General features: G+C 43.7%; 1 protein-coding gene across 3 annotated transcripts in view; it reads right to left on the bottom strand.

The window, feature by feature from the left end:
- Positions 1–19,811, bottom strand: part of PRKCG (protein kinase C gamma) — a 539,544-nt gene that overhangs the window by 87,121 nt on the left and 432,612 nt on the right. For all 3 annotated transcript variants that reach the window (XM_068241314.1, XM_068241315.1, XM_068241313.1), the window contains one exon: positions 9,929–9,958. In XM_068241314.1, coding sequence (XP_068097415.1) covers positions 9,929–9,958 — 30 coding nt within the window. The remainder of the gene's footprint in view (positions 1–9,928; positions 9,959–19,811) is intronic.

Raw genomic sequence — 19,811 nt, 5'->3', positions numbered from 1 at the left:
TAGATTACGCTGTGCCAATAAAACACGCCTCTTTCACCTGTCTGGCCCACCCTTGTATCCTATTTCCTTCCTTCTCTGCCTCTCAGATCTCGCACATGTGCGCCTGTACTGCTTCACTACAGTTCTCAGCAGAGATCTGAGAGGCGGTAACAAAATAGGGCGTATCACCCAGCATCAATGACACCCGGCGTATAAGACGACCCCTGACTTTTCAGAAGATTTTCAAGGGTTAAAAAGTAGTCTTATACGCCGGAATATACAGTAAATATAACTTTTTTCTTTACAGGGAAGCTGCAGGATCTTGCTTTTTACTATGGAAGTCCACTTCAAGGTGTATACACACATCCAATTTTGATTGCCCAATTTTACCACTTCTATGTAGAAAGAGGGCCAACAGATGCCCACACTGGGACATTGTATAACTTGTAAAAGCGGGATCACAACACAACAGTGATAAGGTGCATTGTCTCATCGTGCATTATGAGTGCAATACATATAGTGAAGAGTACAGTACATGAAAAAATTACGTTTCCCTTATAGACTGGTATTCGGTAGATTCTGCTCTGTCGGTTTACTAACTCTTGACAGAAGATGGATGCTTGCAGCAGGTGAACCTCCACAGCAGCTGATGTTTCTGCATGACATACTGCAACAGAAAGTCTATGTACTCTCCTGTACCCCATTGGTAGTGGTAACAACTGATACCACTTTACTTCTCCCTACCATTGCCTAGAAGAAGAGGGCAATTTCTTCCACTTGCATCCCTCCTGCACTGGATCCTTGGACAGGAGAGGATTGTAGGATGTGGCACAGCAGGCAATGGGAGATGGCAGGGCTGACCTGCTACTCACTCACCCTCCAGTGTATATTTATAAAATGTAACTCAAGCAGAAGGTCTGTTTCCATACAGCCAGACTATCATGGCTGGATTTGTACTTTTTACCACCCGCCGTGGGCCACCATCACCAGCCTCCCCCAGACAGACAGCATCCTAAACTCCCCCCTCCCCAGCATGGCAGAGAATACCTTATAAGCTCCACTGAGAGCAGTTAGTGACATGATGGCAGGGATTACATTATAAGCTCCTTGGCAAGTTGCACATTCAGTGAGTCACAGGAAGCTGAGAGATCCCTATAAGTGCCTATTCGCTGCCTCTTCCTCCCGCGAGTGCCAGATCCGGCTGTTGGTAGCTGCCCGCCACTGCTATGTGCAAACAGGCTAGCTGCTACTGTCCCCCCTGCTGCCCATATCCTGCCCCTTGCTTTCCTGCTGCCCTAGGCCCTAGGTCAGTGATGGCTAACCTTAGCACTCCAGCTGTGGTGGAACTAGAAGTCCCATGAGGCATTGCAATACTCTGACAGCTCTAAGCATGACTCAGGGAGGCAGAGGCATGATGGGATTTGTAGTTTTGTCACAGCTGGAGTGCCAAGGTTAGCCAGGCCATGGCCTTTGTGGCCCTGCCTGAAATCCGGCCATGCAGGCTATAGACTGTAAAGTGCCAGATAGACTACTTGTCAGAGGGTAACCGCAACCTCCCCATCCCCATCCCCCCCCCCCCCCCCCCCGCCCCATTCAAACCTTAAGATCCCTACTGATAAAGTATCACTCAACTTTGGGGATAGTAAAGTAAAAACCCTGGAGACAAGGTTTTTGTTCGGTTTTGAATTTAGCTAGCCAACATAATTATTATCGAACTGTCTTTTTAGACTTCATGAAATGAATATTTATGTCAGTTGATAAAGTACACCAGGAGATACTGATGTTAATTATTCCTTTCAGTAATTAGTATTGTAGTTGCAGTGAAATGTACTGCCGCACTGAATTACAATTAAAGAGCAAAAATAAATGAATAGATTTTAGATGTCAAACACCTGAAACCTGTAAAACATGGAAGATGAGAAAGAAAAATCCTCATGGAGTATGCCTGCCATCTAGTGGCAATATTCCATTACTACACATCCATGTTTGTGAATAATTTTATATTTATTTGCTACCAAGACAGTTGCAAAGATTTCCGGACAAAAAGAGTTCAACTGCTCAATTTTACTCTGGTTTTCTTTTCACCATTTTAGAGATTTGATATATCAGCCCCACTAACTTTTCTGTAAGCGTTTCCATTGAAATATGAGACTTGATGCTTAAAGTGGATCTGAAATGAACTTTTACTCATTGCATAATTGGGTTCCTTTCCTACTGTTTATAGGGCATTCCTTAAGCCACATACTTTTTTGTTTTTGTTTTAATACTCTAATTCCCTATAAACTAAACAAGCCATGCCCACGGGGTTTCAGAGAGCCAATGCACTTTCAGACAGTAGCAAGGGCTCCTGGCCTGGGAGCTCAGTCTGGGCAGGAGGAGGGGGAGGTATTACTAGCCAGAGATTTCAGAGGCAGAAGGGAGGAGGGATTAGGTTTTTTTTGCTCAAGATGCAGATAAGCCTTCCTCTGTGTAATGTTTACAAACAACATGGCTGCTGTCATTGATTCACAGGAAGAAATAGATATATTCTATTAAAGATGTTTGCAGCTAGATTTGCTGTGTGAACTTATCTAAACTTTAGATAAGATATATAGACAAGTTACTTGTTATAGTTAGTTTTTCATCTCGGATCCGCTTTAACTGCATCTCCAGCCCTCAGCTCACTCCCCTCTCCTGCTCCCTCCTCCCCTCTGCCTCTGAAATCTCTGGCTAGTAACCTCCTCCCTCTCCTGCTGCCCAGACTGAGCTACCATAAGCCCTTGCTACATGGAGTGCCAAGGCACTTTGAGCTGTGGGTGAGGCGTGTTTAGTTTATAAGGAATTAGAGTATTAAAACAAAACAAAAAACAAAAAACAATTTGGCTTGAGGAATGCCCTATAAACTATATGTAAGGAACACAATTATGCAATGAGTAAAAGTTTATCTCGGATCCACTTTAAAGTGTACCAGAGCTGAGATAAACAAAGTTTTATACATATCGGGGTCTTCCTCCAGCCCCATAAGTACAGATCACTCCCACGCCGCCGTCCTCAGTCTTCTCCCTCTTCGGTACCGGGTCCCGTAACTTCAGCCAGTTGTGGCCAGTCTGCGCAAAAGAATTGTACCCTCTATGTATCTCTCTGGCAGCTGGAGCCAACTGGCTAAGGTTAAGGGTCCCGGTACCGAAGCGGGAGAAGACTGAGGACGGCTGCGTGGGAGTGATCCATGCATATGGGGCTGAAAGAAGCCTCAGGTATGTATAAAACTTTTAGTTTATCTCAGCTCTGGTTTCCTTTAAACCTGACACTTGTAATTCCTGAAAACGAAACTCTCATAATTCCTTTGTTCCTTTTAAACTAAATTTCTCACTGTGGAGAGAAACTCCAAAACCTTCATATCAGTTAGAGATACATTGGCATTGATTCACTATCGCGATGTTCAGCGTGAGGTAAATGAAAGACTGCAAGGGTAAATGTTATGTGCGCATGCTACGGGTACTGCCGGAAACGTGGCGAGCACTCTTAAGGTGCACACATTCCTTGCAGCATCGCAAACATGATACTTGACTATGAAAGAGTGAACAGAGGGGCCAGCAGGATAAAAAGGTTCTAAAAGGCTTAAAATCCCTCAGGAGGTGGTGGTGGACTCGCCTCTCCGAAGCAGACAAGATACCGTCAGTTTTATGACAACAGGTTTATTAATATACTCCAAAACAAACAGTGCAACGCGTTTCACGGGTATGTTCCCGCTTCCTCAGGCAATAAACAGATAGGAGTACACAGTATAGTCTCAAGGTCACGATTAGTGCCTCTGCACTTGACTAGTGCAGGCGCTACTATGTTAATTGACGTAGTTGCGACGGCGATATAAAGTGTCGTGGTTCTGCACTAGCGCGCACCTTGTGCAGAGCATCAAAATAGTGATTACTAAATTAACCCCATTGTCTGTTAATAAGAATGATAATTCAAGAGGAAAGCTTTGTGAATAAACTCCATAAATTCTATACTACATTTCCATGTTCAGTGCAGTATCTGCAAGATGGGACTTTGTGTTCTGCTACGGCAATAGACAAGTTCAAAATGGATATGTGTGCGCAGATCCTATAGAGAACATAGTATTCATCAACATGTGCGTGTCCATTACAGAAAAAGGGCTGTAATCAGGTGTGAGCGTAGCTTATTATTCATTACTTAGTAAATCTCAGGTTCTTACCCAGGAGTGCCCTTTGTCTCTTTCCTAGTTGGGGAGACTTTTCTACTGCTAATGACAGGCCATACAGTGACGTCCCTGAGTGGTGGCTTGTGACAAGCTGTTGTCACTGCGGTTTTTACTCTCTCACTATAGACATTGATTGATAGTTTGATTCATGTTCCTCTGTTTAATTTGCCACATGCAGGCAAAGTGTTGCGATTTTACTGCAACATTCTACAGTTATGTAGCACGTATGGTACAATTAGTGCAGCTCGCATTACCTAGGTAATTAGCCCAGTGCTAGGATACTGTACACTACTTGTGTAACGCACAGTATCCTAGCAAAGCATTGCCTTAGTAATGTGGGTTGCACTAATTGCCATACGCAGGCAGCAAGGTACATAGCCCAAATTGTGCAATTTTAATCGAGGTACAGAAATCAACCCCATAGAGAAGGTGCCTAGGTATAGTTAGGTTGCATTCATCCTCCTACTACAGCATAACCTGGAAAATTTAAAGGGAACCTTAACTCAAAAAAACCCCATGAATTTCACTTACCTGGGGTATCTACCAGCCCCCTGCAGCCATCCTGTGCCCTCGCAGTCACTCATGGCTTCTCCGGTCCCCCGCTGCCAGCTAGTTTCGTTTTTGCCGACTAGGAGTCGGCCGGCCGCCATGCGTACCTTTTTACGCATCCTTGCTGGTGCAGAAAGCTATCCCGGACATTAACAAGTACATTGTTACGAGTTACGGGTGCAATGCGTACCTTTTTTACTCATGACACCTGTAACGCGTAAATATGTACTTGTTAATGTCTGCAATAGCTTTCTGTACCAGCGGGGATGCGTAAAAAGGTACGCATGGCGGCCGGCTGACTCCCAGTTGGCAAAAACGAAACTAGCTGGCAGCAGTGGACCAGAGGAACCATGAGTGACTGCGAGGGCACAGGATGGCTGCAGGGGGCTGGTAGATGCCCCAGGTAAGTAAAACTCATGGGGTTTCTTTGAGTTTAGGTTCCCTTTAAAGCAAGTCTGAAAGCTCACCTAAGGAAAGGGAAGGCTCTGGGTCCTATAGAGCCTTCCCGTTCCTCTAATGGGCCCCTCGTTCCAGCTCTGGCTCCCCCGTTAGCTGTCTGCGATCTAAGACAGCAGTGCCCTCTACCAATGCCTAACCCTAAGACTTCCCTCTACCAATGCCCCTAAGACTTCCCTCTACCAATGCCCCTAAGACTTCCCTCTACCAATGCCCCCAAGACTTCCCTCTACCAATGCCCCCAAGACTTCCCTCTACCTATGCCCCTAAGACTTCCCTCTACCTATGCCCCTAAGACTTCCCTCTACCTATGCCTAATCCTTACCTCTGGCAAAGAATGTCAATTTGGGGGCCTGGAGGTGCCGCCGCAAAACCAAGAAGGCAATTTTATCGGATGCCTCTGTGTGCCCTAATTTCCCCACTTTGCCACAAATCACGGCTTTTATAATAAACGCCTATGGCAGCGCCCTTTTTTCTCCAAGGGCTCCTGTGCTATATTTCCTGTTTCATTATTGGCAACCCAAGTTATCACTCTCCTGCGTTGTAGTACTTGTTAAAGGATGTAAGAACTGAAAGGAATAGAGAGAGTTCTATTGCTGAGCCCTGCTAAAAGTGTTACACTCTCTGCTGTTTTGGTTTTTCATAGCCGTCCAATATCACATCAGCATCCCGATCAGGTATTATGACTTCATACAAGCAGTATTTCTGGAGGGTCAGCAATGGCAGTCTCCACTGCCCTTCGTACATGATTATTTTAATAAACAAGCAATGCATTTTGTGCTACGCATTTAAAACAGAATATCAAAGCTGATGTTTAAAGCCTTAGAGGCACAATGCTGACTGGTTACTACTGAAGTGGTAGCAAATGCAGAGAAATGCTATTATTATATGCGCAAAGAAATAATCAATGACCAATAATCATTCGATAGTGTTTGAAAAAAAATTTACCTTCTGGGCAATATCCAAAAATGGTTTATATTTATAATTGTTACATTCTACAGGTTTACGCTATAGTAGCAGGAAGAATGAGTCCTAACTACGTATACCAAGGCTCCCTCTCTATGTGGTCGATTCCCAGCAGGGGCGTAACTAGAAATCACTGGGCCCCCTGCAAAACTTTAGACGGGGCCCCCTCCTGTCAGGACAGAGCCCTCGGGGAGGGGTAGAGAGGTTACGGGCTGGATGTTGTACAGAAGAGCCTGCTGCACACTGAATAGGTACTGTCTACAAATCTTTGTGTGCAAAACTTTGTATGATTCCTTATCAGTGGCTGAGCAGTTGCAGTCATTAAAACTATTTTACAGAGAGCAGAACATTTTTTTCTCTCCTTGCCCTTAGTTGCCAGTCTCTCAGGATGGGGCCCTCTGTGGCTTCTGGGCCCCCCTGCTTCAGCATCCTTTGCAGGGTCTATTGTTATGCCCCAGATTCCCTGACCTCCATTAAAATTGCCATGTGCAGGCAACAAGTTACGTAGCCCAAATTTTGCAATTAGTGAGACCCACGTTACTAAGGCAACGCTTTGCTAGGATACTGTGAGTTTCGCATGTAGTGTACAGTATCCTAGCACTGTGTTTGTTACCTAGTTAGCACGGGTTGCTATAATTGTGCAAGACGTGCTACATAACTGGAGGATGTCATGGTAAAAATCACCATGCATAGCGTGTAGGTGACAATTTTAACAGAGGTACATGAATCAAGCCCTTTATTGTCTATAGTGAGAGAATGACAACAGCAGTGACAACAGCTTGTCACAAGACACCACTCATCGATGTCACTGTATGGCCCGCCATTAGCAGAAGGACAGTCTCCCCAACTAGGAAAGAGGCAAAGGGCCCACCTGGGTAAGAACTTGAGATTTATTCGGCAATGATAAAGAAGTTCTGTTCCCACCTGATTATGGACCGTTTTCTGTAATGGACATGCACATGTCAATGAATGCTATGTTATCTATGAATCTGCGTACACATGTTCATTTTAAAGTTGTCTATTGCCGTAGCAGAACACAAAGTCCCATCTTGCAGGTACTGCCCTGAACCTGGACATGAAGTATTGATGTAGCATCTATGAGGTTGATTCACAAAGCTTTTCACTTGCATTATCTCTCCTTACTTATTCATTCACAATGTATCTCTCCTTAATAGATTTATCTCAGGCTTTATCCCTCCTTATCTAAAATAACTCATGATTTCTCTCTCCTTACTTGACTCAAAATGGTTTATCGCTCCCTATATGACTTAACTCATGATCCTTCTCTGCTTATCTCATAAATGATCTCTTCTTATCTATTTATGCCATACATCAGATCCTTACAGCAAGGCTGTGCTTCCACTTGAGCACAGTAGGAACATTTTTGTCCGTTCTCCGCTCATCATAAAACTGACCGAAAATGGCTCCAACAGATCTGTGGCATCCATTGCAGTAAGCAGACCGCTCTTCTATGAGATAATGCCAGGCCAGTCAGTGAGGCAGATGCGTTCCTCCATATAGCCTATAGGGGAACACATCTACACCCAGCTACAGCAGGACCACAATGAGCTACAGCCCACCTGGTGGCTGGTAGAAACATGGGGATCTCTGTTGGGTTGGAAAAGACCAATGGGAATCCTCAGCAACAGGGAGAATTCTCATTGGTTAATGGTGGACCAATAAAAATTATCCCTGTTGCTAGGGAGAATTGGTCTATTGCTTCTTACGGAGAGTCCCATGCTCCTGCCAGCCTCCGAGCTGAAAACAGAGCGACGGTGATCGGCAGTGGGATACGTTAGCGGACGCGATTTGCTGTGTCCATTTTGCATTCGCTCAACTGAGCCTTAAGGTGAAAAATAAGCAGGTGAGTTAATTCAAAAGAAAAGCTTTGTGAATCAACACCCATAATATGTCTGTTGCAATGGACAACACAGTCACATGGATGAACACAGTGGATTCCAAATCAGATCTGCTGTGACCAGCTACGTTGTTAGTGTGAGCCTAGCGTTAATGTATAGAGCTGGCTGAGGAGCACCTGCAAATAACACAGCTGATAATTCCAAAGAGAAGAAAAAATAAGTTATGGAAGGTGTGAAGAAAAGCACATTTTTCTTTTGTTCCAGTGACTACCAGCTTTCATATTAAATGCACAAAGCTCCATGGTGGTTGCAGACAGGAACGGATAGAAATATCTTCTCCTTTGGAGACACAGACAGCTACACCTGTGGATCACCGCTAGGGGACACACTTTTGCTCTGCCACTAATACATTTGGTTATGTTGCCTTTTTCAGATGCCCTCCTGTATGCACTTTTATGTGTATTCATTTAGTTAAATTCAAAGTTACAGATTGCCCAGCAAGCTCATGGAGAAACAAAACTCCAAGGGGTGTGTAAAGGGCTAAAAGAGACCAAAAATGCCTCCTTACTAAAATATTATGCAAAACGGTAGTTTGTCTTCTTAAAACAGAAGGTATCTGTGGTTATTCAGGTTAGCGTGAGCATATGAGGTCTCCCACAATGCATCACTGCTGACTATGCACATCATCTCTTTGTTGTGCTTGATAGCTAAACACACCTCCAGAACCGGTGGAATGCAGTGATGTGTCAGCTTGTTAATATTACAGAGCCACACTTACTCAACATGCATACAATCCAAAACAGTCTGTATGCATGTTGGATTACTTTGGCTGTGTAATATTCACAAGTTGACACAATATTGCATTTCAGCAGTTCTGGAGGCGTGTTTAGCTATCAGGGACAACTAAGAGATGATTTGCATATTCTGCAGTGATGCATTGTGGGACACCTCAGAGCTCACTCCAACCTGAATAATCACAAATACCTTCTGTTTTAAAGGATACCCGAAGTGACATGTGACATGATGAGATAGACGTGTATATACAGTGCCTAGCACGCAAATAACTATACTGTGTTCCTATTTTTCTTTTTCTGCCTGAAAGAGTTAAATATCAGGTATGTAAGTGGCTGACTCAGTCCTGACTCAGACAGGAAGTGACTACAGTGTGACCCTCACTGATAAAAAAATTCCCCATTTTATCTCGTTCTTGCTCTCAGAAGCCATTTTCAGCTAGGAAAGTGTTTTATAGTTGGATCTTCTTTTCAATGAGGGTCATACTGTAGTCACTTCCTGTCTGAGTCAGCCACTTACATATCTGATATTTAACTCTTTCAGGCAGAGAAAGAAAAAAAAGAACACAGCATAGTTATTTGTGTGCTAGGCACTGTACATTCACGTCTATCTCATGTCACATGTCACTTCAGGTATCCTTTAAGAAGGCAAACTTCATTTCAATTCAAATGACTGATTGCCCCACTGAAAAACAAACAAACATACAAAAAAAGCAGACAGAATAAAAAGCATCACGATACATGGATGAGCCCTAAGCAGCTATCTGATTACAAAACAAGCCATGATCTATCAGCTGTTAATGTGAGTGATGTAGTTCTCTCCTCTCAATAGCCCTCTGCTGGGTCAGAAAACAAGATGGTGGATTTACTTCCTTACACAGAGTGTGGGTGGATTTCTGTGTATGAGACACTTCAACACATTTTATACGATGTGAAATATGCATGGACTGACATACCGTTCTGTCATAAGCATATTTTGAATGCTTTATTTAAAAACAGAGACACAAGCCTGAAAATGAGAAACCACAAGTGGAAAAGCTCACCAACAGACAATGTCAATCTGCCGCGACAGTTAAACGAGACTCACAAACAGAACGCTGTTTGTTCACAACAAATAACATACAAATTACCTCATAAAGTTCAAGTGGGAAATTGCACGCCTGAAATAAAGAGGACAATGAAAAGTGTGGTGTTGACAAAGAAATTAAACAAAATTCAGGAAACGAAAATAATTGGTATAAAAAGAAAAAAAAGAGAAGAAAATTAAAATGATTTATTAAGATGGTCCCTCAGAGAAGTAAGAAAAAGAGTACAAGTATGCGACTGGTACCATGGTGAAGTCTTGTAATGATATGGTGTAGGTACATCACTATTACCACGCAAGTGTCACCTATTGGAGGTGGACTTAGAAAACAGCAAAAACAGCAACGTGTGTATGTGTGTACGTGTGTGTACGTGTGTGTGTGTATGTGTATGTGTATGTGTGTGTGTGTGTGTGTGTGTGTGTGTGTGTGTGTGTGTGTGTGTGTGTGTGTGTGTGTGTGTGTGTGTGTGTCCGGATAACAAACAAAACTTTTAAACGCCTGACAGCATAAAATTCACTGCAAATAAAATTAAACAATATAGAGTACAGTATATTTTTATACAGAAGTAAAAAGCAGTTTATGTGATTGTTTCATGCTTTTCTGGGCTCCTTAAAGTGGTCTGAAGCTCCGACATAACATTCAATAAAAATGTTTTTTCCTACTTTTTATTACTCATACAGGTATCATATTTGCTTTTATGCATAAGTAATATTCTCGTTTTACAAATAACAAGTTTCCAAAGTGCAGTTTACCGTATATACTCGCAAGCAAGCCGACCCGCATGTAAGCGGATCCCCCAACTTTTACCTGAAAAAAACAGGAAAAAATGATTGACCCCCATATAAGCCGGGGGTAGGAAATGCTGGACGCGTGATCCCACCCAGTGTGTCCCAGTATAGCTAGTATAGTGCCCAGTATAGCAGGTAAAGTGCCCAGTATGGGTAGGTAATCCCCCAGTATAGCTAGTAAAGTTCCCAGTATAGCTAGTATAGTGTCCCAGTATAGCTAGTATAGTGCCCAGTATGGGTAGGTAGCGACCCAGTATAGCTAGTATAGTGCCCAGTATAGCTAGTAAAGTGCCCAGTATGGGTAAGTAGTCCTCCAGTATAGCTAGTAAAGTGCCCAGTATAGCTAGTATAGTGTCCCAGTATAGCTAGTATAGTGCCCAGTATGGCTAGCAGAGTGCCCAGTATGGCTAGCAGAGTGCCCAGTATGGCTAGCATAGTGCCCAGTATAGCTAGCATAGTGCCCCAGTATAGCTAGCATAGTGCCCCAGTATAGCTAGCATTGTGCCCCAGTATAGCTAGCATTGTGCCCCAGTATAGCTAGCATTGTGCCCAGAATGGCTAGTATAGTCCCAGTATGGGTAGGTGGGTGGGTTAGTTTTAGGTAGTGCCCCTCCCCGCTCCCCCCGTGGCCGCCGCTGCTATTACCTTAGGCGGCGGCACTTCCTCTATCCCCGTCCTGCTCCGGTAACTAATTCACAGCAGCGCGCCCCTCGGCGGCTGCTGTGATGATGGAGGAAACCATAGAGAGCGGCTTCCTGTAGCGGCGATATTTATCGCCGTTACTATGGGAACCGCTTTCTATGGTTTCCTCCGTCATCACAGCAGTCGCCGAGGGGCGCGCTGCTGTGAATTAGTTACCGGAGCAGGACGGGGATAGAGGAAGCGGCGCCACCTGAGGTAATAGCAGCGGTGGCCGCGGGGGGAGCGGAGAGGGGTACTACCTACCCATAGTGGCACATGACTCTCAAGCAAGCCGACCCCCCACCTTTCGGCCACTTTTGAAAAATTCGGCTTGCTTGCGAGTATATACGGTATCTTGCCCTGAAACCTGCCATTGCATTTTATTCAGACTGCTTTTTATTATAGATTAACATCTTCTAATTAGCTGTTCTGAGCTGTGTGTGTGTCTTAAGCACAGATAGCTTCACAGAGAGCTCCTTTTCACTTGTTACACTATGTTTACACACATGTATCAACATTGGAATGTAAACAAAGATACTGTTACCTCCAGTTTGGATGCAGATTTGAAGCTGAATAGCAGGACAAAGTGATTTGTTTAACCATTTCAGTGATGTTCTGCTAAAAAAAAATTCTGGGATAGTAGCTTTCAAGCTGTGAGGAATCTTTTAGAGCAAAGTAGAAATGCTGACTTTCAGACCACTTTAAATTCCTGTCAGACATCAACATAACTTTTGTATATATTAGACTATAATGAAATAAATTTAGGTCTGACTCACTAAATACAAGTGGAAACAAAAAGAACAAGGGTGCGCTCCTATGGTGCATTAACTCTTTATTCTCCAAACTCACGCTTAAAAACAATTGCACTTACAGGAAATGTGCAAGTAATGCACATGTGGGGGGGCCGCCACCGAGTATCTCCCACCTTCTGTGCCTGGCCAGGGCTACAAGGGTCCGTGCACGATGGAAGGCAAGTGGACTGGGGTCAACCGCCGGCTCCTACTCCTCTCGGCAAGCCGTCTTGTCGTCACTACGCGTTTCGGCGCTTAGCCACGCCTTCTTCCGGTGACGTGACGGCTGGACAATTGCCAAGGGCCCCCCCACATGTGCATTACTTGCACATTTCCTGTAAGTGCAATTGTTTTTAAGCGTGAGTTTGGAGAATAAAGAGTTAATGCACCATAGGAGCGCACCCTTGTTCTTTTTGTTTCCACATACCAGATTCCTGGCACCACCCAGCGGAGGGAGCAGCACCGTGGGCATCAAGCTCATTTAAAGGGCCATACTAAGCCACAGCTAGCGCCTTTTTAACACTTTTCTCTCACTAAATACAAGTAAAGGGGTCGACTTATACATGAGTCATGAGCAACACTATGCACACTGTGTGTACTATGAATGACATTCCCATTTGAAGCAATTTACCCAGTGGTAAGTGACAATTTCTTGATGAAGGAAATGCCAAGAAAACAAAGGGCTGAAAGTCCTGGCTACAACAATTAACAAGGAAAGGGGCTGGGCTGGATGACGGGTAGTGAATAATTGCTCCACTTGGGGGCCTGGAGGAGCTGTTGCCTGCACTTCTAGTGTACCCAAGGCGGTTTTAAATTGTAAAAAAGGAACACAGAGGCATGTTCCCATCTGCAGGAAATGCCTCTGTGTGCCCTGCTCGCCGCTCTCGATCCCCCTGCACCCCACTAGCCACCCTGGAGTTAGCCGGCATGCAGCTTGTCGGCAAACTAATAGGGAAGGGGTGTCCACTGCAGGAGAGGAACTCCTGCGTAATGCCCCCTTCCCCGCCTATCAGAGCATTCTAACTGGCTCTCCATTGCCTGCTCCCCGCCTCTACCCTGCCCTCTCCACGCTGATCAGCCTCTGTGCTCAGAGAGGAAAGCACAGAGCTGCTTCTGCAGTGTTGTGACCCCTAAGGTCACAGAAGAGAAACTAAAGGATTGAAGGAGCTAGGATCGTCGGAGAGGAGGTAATGAACGCTAGCTGATCCGGGCACTCCCCATCCCTCCCCCATCAGGTAGCATGCTTTTTTTTTTTTTTTTTTTTCATTTTTTTAGGACCAGCTTGAGTTCTCTTTAGGAAAATCTTACATACAATAGATAAGGGTCACAACCGAGTTGATGCACATTTTGCAAAGCTTTATGAAAATATATGCAGTTTGAAAATGGACGAATCAATTTAAACCCAGGTTTAAATGGATTGGTAAAGAGGGCCCGAACGGTTCCCTGGCAAACTTGTTCGCGCGAATCCCGGCGAACCGCGAACAGATAGCGAGTTCGATTCGCCCCCTATACCACATCATTGGGCTAAACTTTGACCCTCTACATCACAGTCAGCAGACACATGGCAGCCAATCAGGCTGCACTTCCTCCTGCTGCCTGCTTAGTGAGAGAAGGGAGAAACATTGCTGGAGAGATAGGGAAAGCATTAGTTAGCTCTTGTTAGCTGGCTCCTTGCTGATATTTGTTGCTGAAAAGCACCCCAAAATAAAAATAAGCTCTTTTGAGAGCTAATCTTCTTGTGATGTGTGTGTGTGTGTGTGTGTGTGTGTGTGTGTGTGTGTGTGTGTGTGTGTGTGTGTGTGTGTGTGTGTGTGTGTGTGTCACTGACACTGCATATATATCAGCCCTGTCTGTCGCAGCTGGCCCTTGCTATACTGTGCCAGGCCCAGCACAGTCAGTGCATACATATCACTGCATCTCTGTGACTGCACACTGTATTAGTCCAGTCAGTGCATACCTTTCACTGCATCTGTGACTGCACATTGTATTATACCAGTCAGTGCATACCTTTCACTGCATCTCTGTGACTGCACACTGTATTAGTCCAGTCAGTGCATACCTTTCACTTTATGCTTCCAATTTAGGAATGCAATGTGATTTCTGTCCTTTAGGGATTATAACCCTGCTCTGCGTCCATAATTTTCCCCGAGACTTTTGGCGTGTATCCCACTTCACCATGCCTACCTCCAGGTGTTAGACCCCTTGAAACATCTTTTCCATCACTTTTGTGGCCAGAAACAGCATTTGTAGTTTTTGAAGTTCGCCTGCCCATTGAAGTGTATTGTGGTTCGCCGAGTTCGCCGGTTCGCGGACGTTTACGTTCACGGTTCGTGAACCTAAAATCTGAGGTTTAGGCCATCTCTATTGTTTGGTCCATTTTCAAACTGCATACAGTATATTTGCATAAACTCGGAAGTATTTGCATCTCTTCGATCATCCCTATAGACTAGCCAAACTCCTCTGCCGATACTGTCTCTGCATGAGTTAGCTCGCTGTAACCGCGAGTATGGCTATGTGTTAGTTTAACTGCAGCACCCCAGGAGCTTAAATTATAAACTAGGTTCACCATAGCTGCAATTCTCCATTGCACTTGATGAGCAGCACCCAAATTATAAAAAGTGCCCTGCTACTTTTTAAGGCATCTTGGTATAAGCCAGCTGTTTGCTCCTCTCTGCCCCTGCCTTAGCTGAAGAGAAGTGTTCATTTGGATTGTAAGGCAGTGGACCTATGTGTATCGAAGAAGGTAGTTTCGGCACTTGGAGCTGAGTACCTGCGCTGGGCGTTGCTACAGCGTGCACCCCAAGCAAGGGTAATTCAGGGCTCTGGCGATCATTGTTACAACTCGGAAGGGGTGTAGACACCATTCGGCTCACCAGCAGCGGAACAACATGTAAGCATGTGCATACCTCTAAATAAACATAAAGGAAACCAGAGCTGACAAAAAGTAAACAATATACCTGGGGCTTCCTCCAGCCCCATGCGCACGGATCGCTCCCACACTGCCGTCCTCAGTCTTCTCCCTCTTCGGTACAGAGTCCCATAACTTCCTCCAGTCGCGGCCAGTCTGACACAAGAGAATGGCACTCTCTATGTATCTCTCCAGCAGCCGCCAGAGAGATACATAGAGGGAGCACTTCTGTGTTGATTGGTCCCGACTGGCTTAAGGGACGGGATCCGGTACCGAAGAGGGGGAAGACAGAGGACAGTGGCGTGGGAGCGATCCGTGCACATGGGGCTGGAGGAAGACCCCGGTATGTATAAATTGTTTATTTTATCTCAGCTCTGGTACACTATAACCGGTTCAGCACCGCAGTCCGAAAATCTCATGCATCCGAGCAACGTTCACCTCCCATTCATTCGCCTATAACTTTATTGCTACTTATCACAATGAATTGATCTATATCTTGTTTTTTTCCGCCACTAATTAGGCTTTCTTTGGGTAGTACATTTTGCTAAGAATTATTTTTTTCTAAATCTATTTTAACAGGAAGATTAAGAAAGAAATGAAAAAAATTCATTATTTCTCAGTTTTTGGCCATTATAGTTTGAAATTAATATACGCTACCGTAATTAAAACTCATGTATTTTATTTGCCCATCTGTCTTGGTTATTACACCATTTAAACGATGTCCCTATCACAATTTATGGTGCCGATATTTCATTTAGAAATAAAGGTGCATTTTTTCAATTTGCGTCCATCACTATTTATAAGCTTATAATTTTAAATAATATAATAACATATTCTCTTGACATGCATATTTAAAAAGTTCAGACCCTTGGGTAACTATTTATGTTTTTTTTTTAAGTGTATTTTTTTTTAACCTTCCTGGCGGTAACCCCGCGCGCAGGAGGTTTTCTCAGGCCCTGCTGGGCCGATTTACTTCCTTTTTTTTTGCTGCATGCAGCTAGCACTTTGCTAGCTGTGTCAGCACACCGATCGCCGCCGCCCCGCGCTCGATCGCCACTATCCGTTGCGCCGCGCGCCCCCCCTCAGACCCCGTGCGCTGCCTGGCCAATCAGTGCCAGGCAGCGCAGAGGGGTGGATCGGGACTCCCAATGACGTCACAACGTCGCTGACGTCATCCCGCCCTGTCGCCATGGTAACGGGGGAAGCCCTTCAGGAAATCCCGTTCTTTAAACAGGATTTCCTGATCGGAGATCGCCGAAAGCGGCTATCATGTAGCGAGCCCTGGGCTCGCTACATGATTTAAAAAAAACAAAAACAAAAAAAAAACTGCTGTGCTCCCTCCTGGCGAAATTAGACCACCAGAAGGGTTAATAAAAAAAAGTGTATGTGGGTAATTTTTGGTGTGGGAGGGAAACTGCTAATTTTAAATATAAAATAATATTTTTTTTTATTAAAAATGTATGTGGGTGCAGTTTACCATTTGGCCACAAGATGGCCACAGTGAAAAAAGTCCTGGATGCGAACGATCTCGCATCCAGGAACTAAAATGCTGGGGAGAAGTTTCCTGGGGGCAGAAATACCGCGCTCTCTGGAGAGAAAGCGTTGGTATTTCTGGGGGGATGTTAGATCGGTGAATGGGAATTATATTCCCATTCACTGATCGGGGGGCTAGCGGCGGGCAGCGGGAGCGCGCGCGGGGGCGCGCCCGATCGCGCGCACCAGCCGGCGGCAGCAGCAGTGCCTATCTGGACGAGGAAGCTCGTCCAGATAGGCCGAACTGGTTAAAGTGTAACTGTCAGGCATAAAATAAAAAATCAATTATTTATTTTTATCTGGTAAACAAGTAATACGGATGCTAACCAGGCAATCCAAATGTTAAAAATCACTCTTTTCTTCTCCCAAAAACATCATTCCCCAGTTTACCTGACTCTTATTTGGTACATTTGTCGCACAAAGAAAGTTGCAGGGCATGCTGGGTTTACTTTTTTTCTTCTTTACTTCCCCTCAGACATAGCTAATACAGCCTGATTGGCTGAAGCCTCTGCCCTCCCCGTTTTCCCCTCTCGCACCTATGTTCCTCTCTGATAGGCCATGATTTCTCATGCTGAGACAATACACTTTCTACTGCAGAGCTGGGTGGGAGTGTCTGAAGACTGGGAGGAGGGCAGGCAAGGAGAGGAAATTATGTCAGGATTGGCTTCAAGATAGACGCAGTCAAAATGGAAAATCCTACGAAGGATTTTCACTTTTTTCACTATTTCAAAATCACTAAAATAAAAATGTGGACAGTGCAATACATATGTTATATAAGTAGAGCAAGTATTTATCTACTTATATATGTGTTTTTAGTCTGAGATAGCATGGCTGACAGCTCCTCTTTAAGAGCACTAGAAATGTCTTATCTATTACAATGTATTTGAGCAGTGTTTTAGTATGACTTGTTATGTGCATGAAGTCTCTAGGGTGAGCTATTTATGACGTATTTGAGCAGTGTTTCGGTATGACTAGCTAACAGCATGAAGTCTTTATAGGATGAGCTCAACATCCTCTGAGGGACAAAAGTATGATTGAAAAAAAAATACAGTATATGCATAATTATAAATATATGTTTTTACAAATGTGAGCGTGAAGATAATGGACAAAACTGAACAAGAAATGATGTGGAATTGCTGTCATATCATAAACTGCAAACATTTAAAGAGACCATTCAAAAAAGTGCATCTCTGTGGATCAAGTGGCAGGAAGTGTAGAGAGTAAATCATTCATCTTTAGGGGCCACTCTATACTGTTGCAATGAAAACCCTGGGTCAAGACAACAAGCAATTGTCAAAAAGTAATTTGGTGTGATAATAAATTGTCCATATAGCAGAGATTCTTTATTGAGGTTATTTGTGCCCCGGCGTACAGGGACCCAGGAGTGCGTACATTAAAAAGGGGTGCTAGGAAAAAAGGGCGCGGGGTTTTAATAGATAAGCATGGAAAACGTTTAAAAATGAATTGTACGGTATTTCGTTTAAAATTAATATTTTATAAAGTTATGAAGCATTAAATAATGTGCATGAAATTGGCAATTGTAAAAACGTTAATCTTCCATTTAAATAGTTAAACGTATAATAATGTTTAAAAAAAAAATTACTAAGTAATCCTCCTTGTACCTACCCCTAACCCCTAGACCCCCCTGTTGGTGCCTAAACCTAAGACCCCCCTGTTGGTGCCTAAACCTAATACCAATCTGTTGGTGCCTAAACCTAAGACCCCCCTGTTGGTGCCTAAACCTAAGACCCCCCTGTTGGTGCCTAAACCTAAGACCCCCCTGTTGGTGCCTAAACCTAAGACCCCACCTGATGGTGCCTAAACCTAAGACCAATCTGTTGATGCCTAAACCTAAGACCTCCCTGTTGGTGCCTAAACCTAAGACCCCCCTGATGGTGCCTAAACCGAAGACCCTCCTTAGAGATCACTGTATTGTGTGTAGAATAATGTTTTAAAAACAGTAAGGGATAAAATATAGTATAATTTACGTTACGTACTGATCGCTTTGTTTCGTGAATAATAATGTTTTACAAACACTAAGGGATAACTTTTAAAATAATGTTTTATTGAAATAGGAAACGTAAATCATCACAAGCAGTTGGTAAACGTTATTATTCTCGGGCGCCCTTTTTTCCTGTTCGGCGCCCAGTAAACGATAATTATTATGGGAGTGAATGGCGGCACCCGATTTGTCTACTAGCCAACTGCGCCCTTTTTTACTGTTTCCCCCAGGAGTAGCGTATAGGACTGGATCTCTGAACAACTTAAAAGACCACTATCATGAAAAAAGTGTACAATTTAAAATAAATGTAAACACATAAATAAGAAGTACATTTCTTGCAGAGTAAAATGAGCCATACATTTCTTTCAACTTTTCTTCTATGTTGCTGTCACTTACAGTAGTGGGAAGAAATCTGACAGAACCGACAGGTTTTGGCGTAGACCATCTCTTCCTGAGGGATTCTCATCATGTCCTTTATTTTTTATTAAGACACTCGCTGAAAAGGATTTTTGGGCAGTTGGATGGACCAACTGCCATTTACTAAGTGCTTTTGAAAATAAAGAAAACAATGAGAATTCCCCATGAGGAGATGAGCTGGTCTAAAACATGTCAGTTCTGCCAGATTTCTTTTACCTACTGTGACAGTAACATAAGAGACAAGTAATGTATGGCTCATTTTACCCTGGGAGAAACATACTTCTTATTGGTATATGTTTACATGGACTTTACATTTTTCAGTTTTCGTGATAGTGGTCCTTTAATATATACAGTAATTAGTGTTAAATTATCATCTGGATCTATGTGTTGTAATCGGATTGCTGATTTGCTATTTTCAGTCTATACTGATAGGGAGAGGCAGCAAAGCCTTGAACCGATCAGATCACAAAACGCAAACTTCTTAGTTGAAATGTTGGTGTGATTGGAGATAGATAACGTCTCCAACCATCCTGTACTTACACAAACCTTTATTTGTGTCACTAGTGAGTGTCCTGTTCAAAAATATATTTCTAAGATAAACAGGATTCTTACTATGGGCTCTATTCATAAAATTTTTGCAGTAAAAAAAATCTTGGAGGGAAAACACTGCATCGGTATTTTAGACTTTTGTGTGCTAATTCATAAAAATGTTTACACTAGCGATGAAAGGTCGGGTAATTCCCGCACTAAACTAGCGGTGCTGCCTGAGTTGATACATTTTCTCTGTGCAGAGAAAGATACAATAAAC

The sequence above is a fragment of the Hyperolius riggenbachi genome, chromosome 6 (genome assembly GCF_040937935.1).
Source record: "Hyperolius riggenbachi isolate aHypRig1 chromosome 6, aHypRig1.pri, whole genome shotgun sequence".
Classification (NCBI taxonomy): Eukaryota; Metazoa; Chordata; class Amphibia; order Anura; family Hyperoliidae; genus Hyperolius; species Hyperolius riggenbachi.
This window is presented reverse-complemented; position numbering and strand designations above follow the sequence as displayed.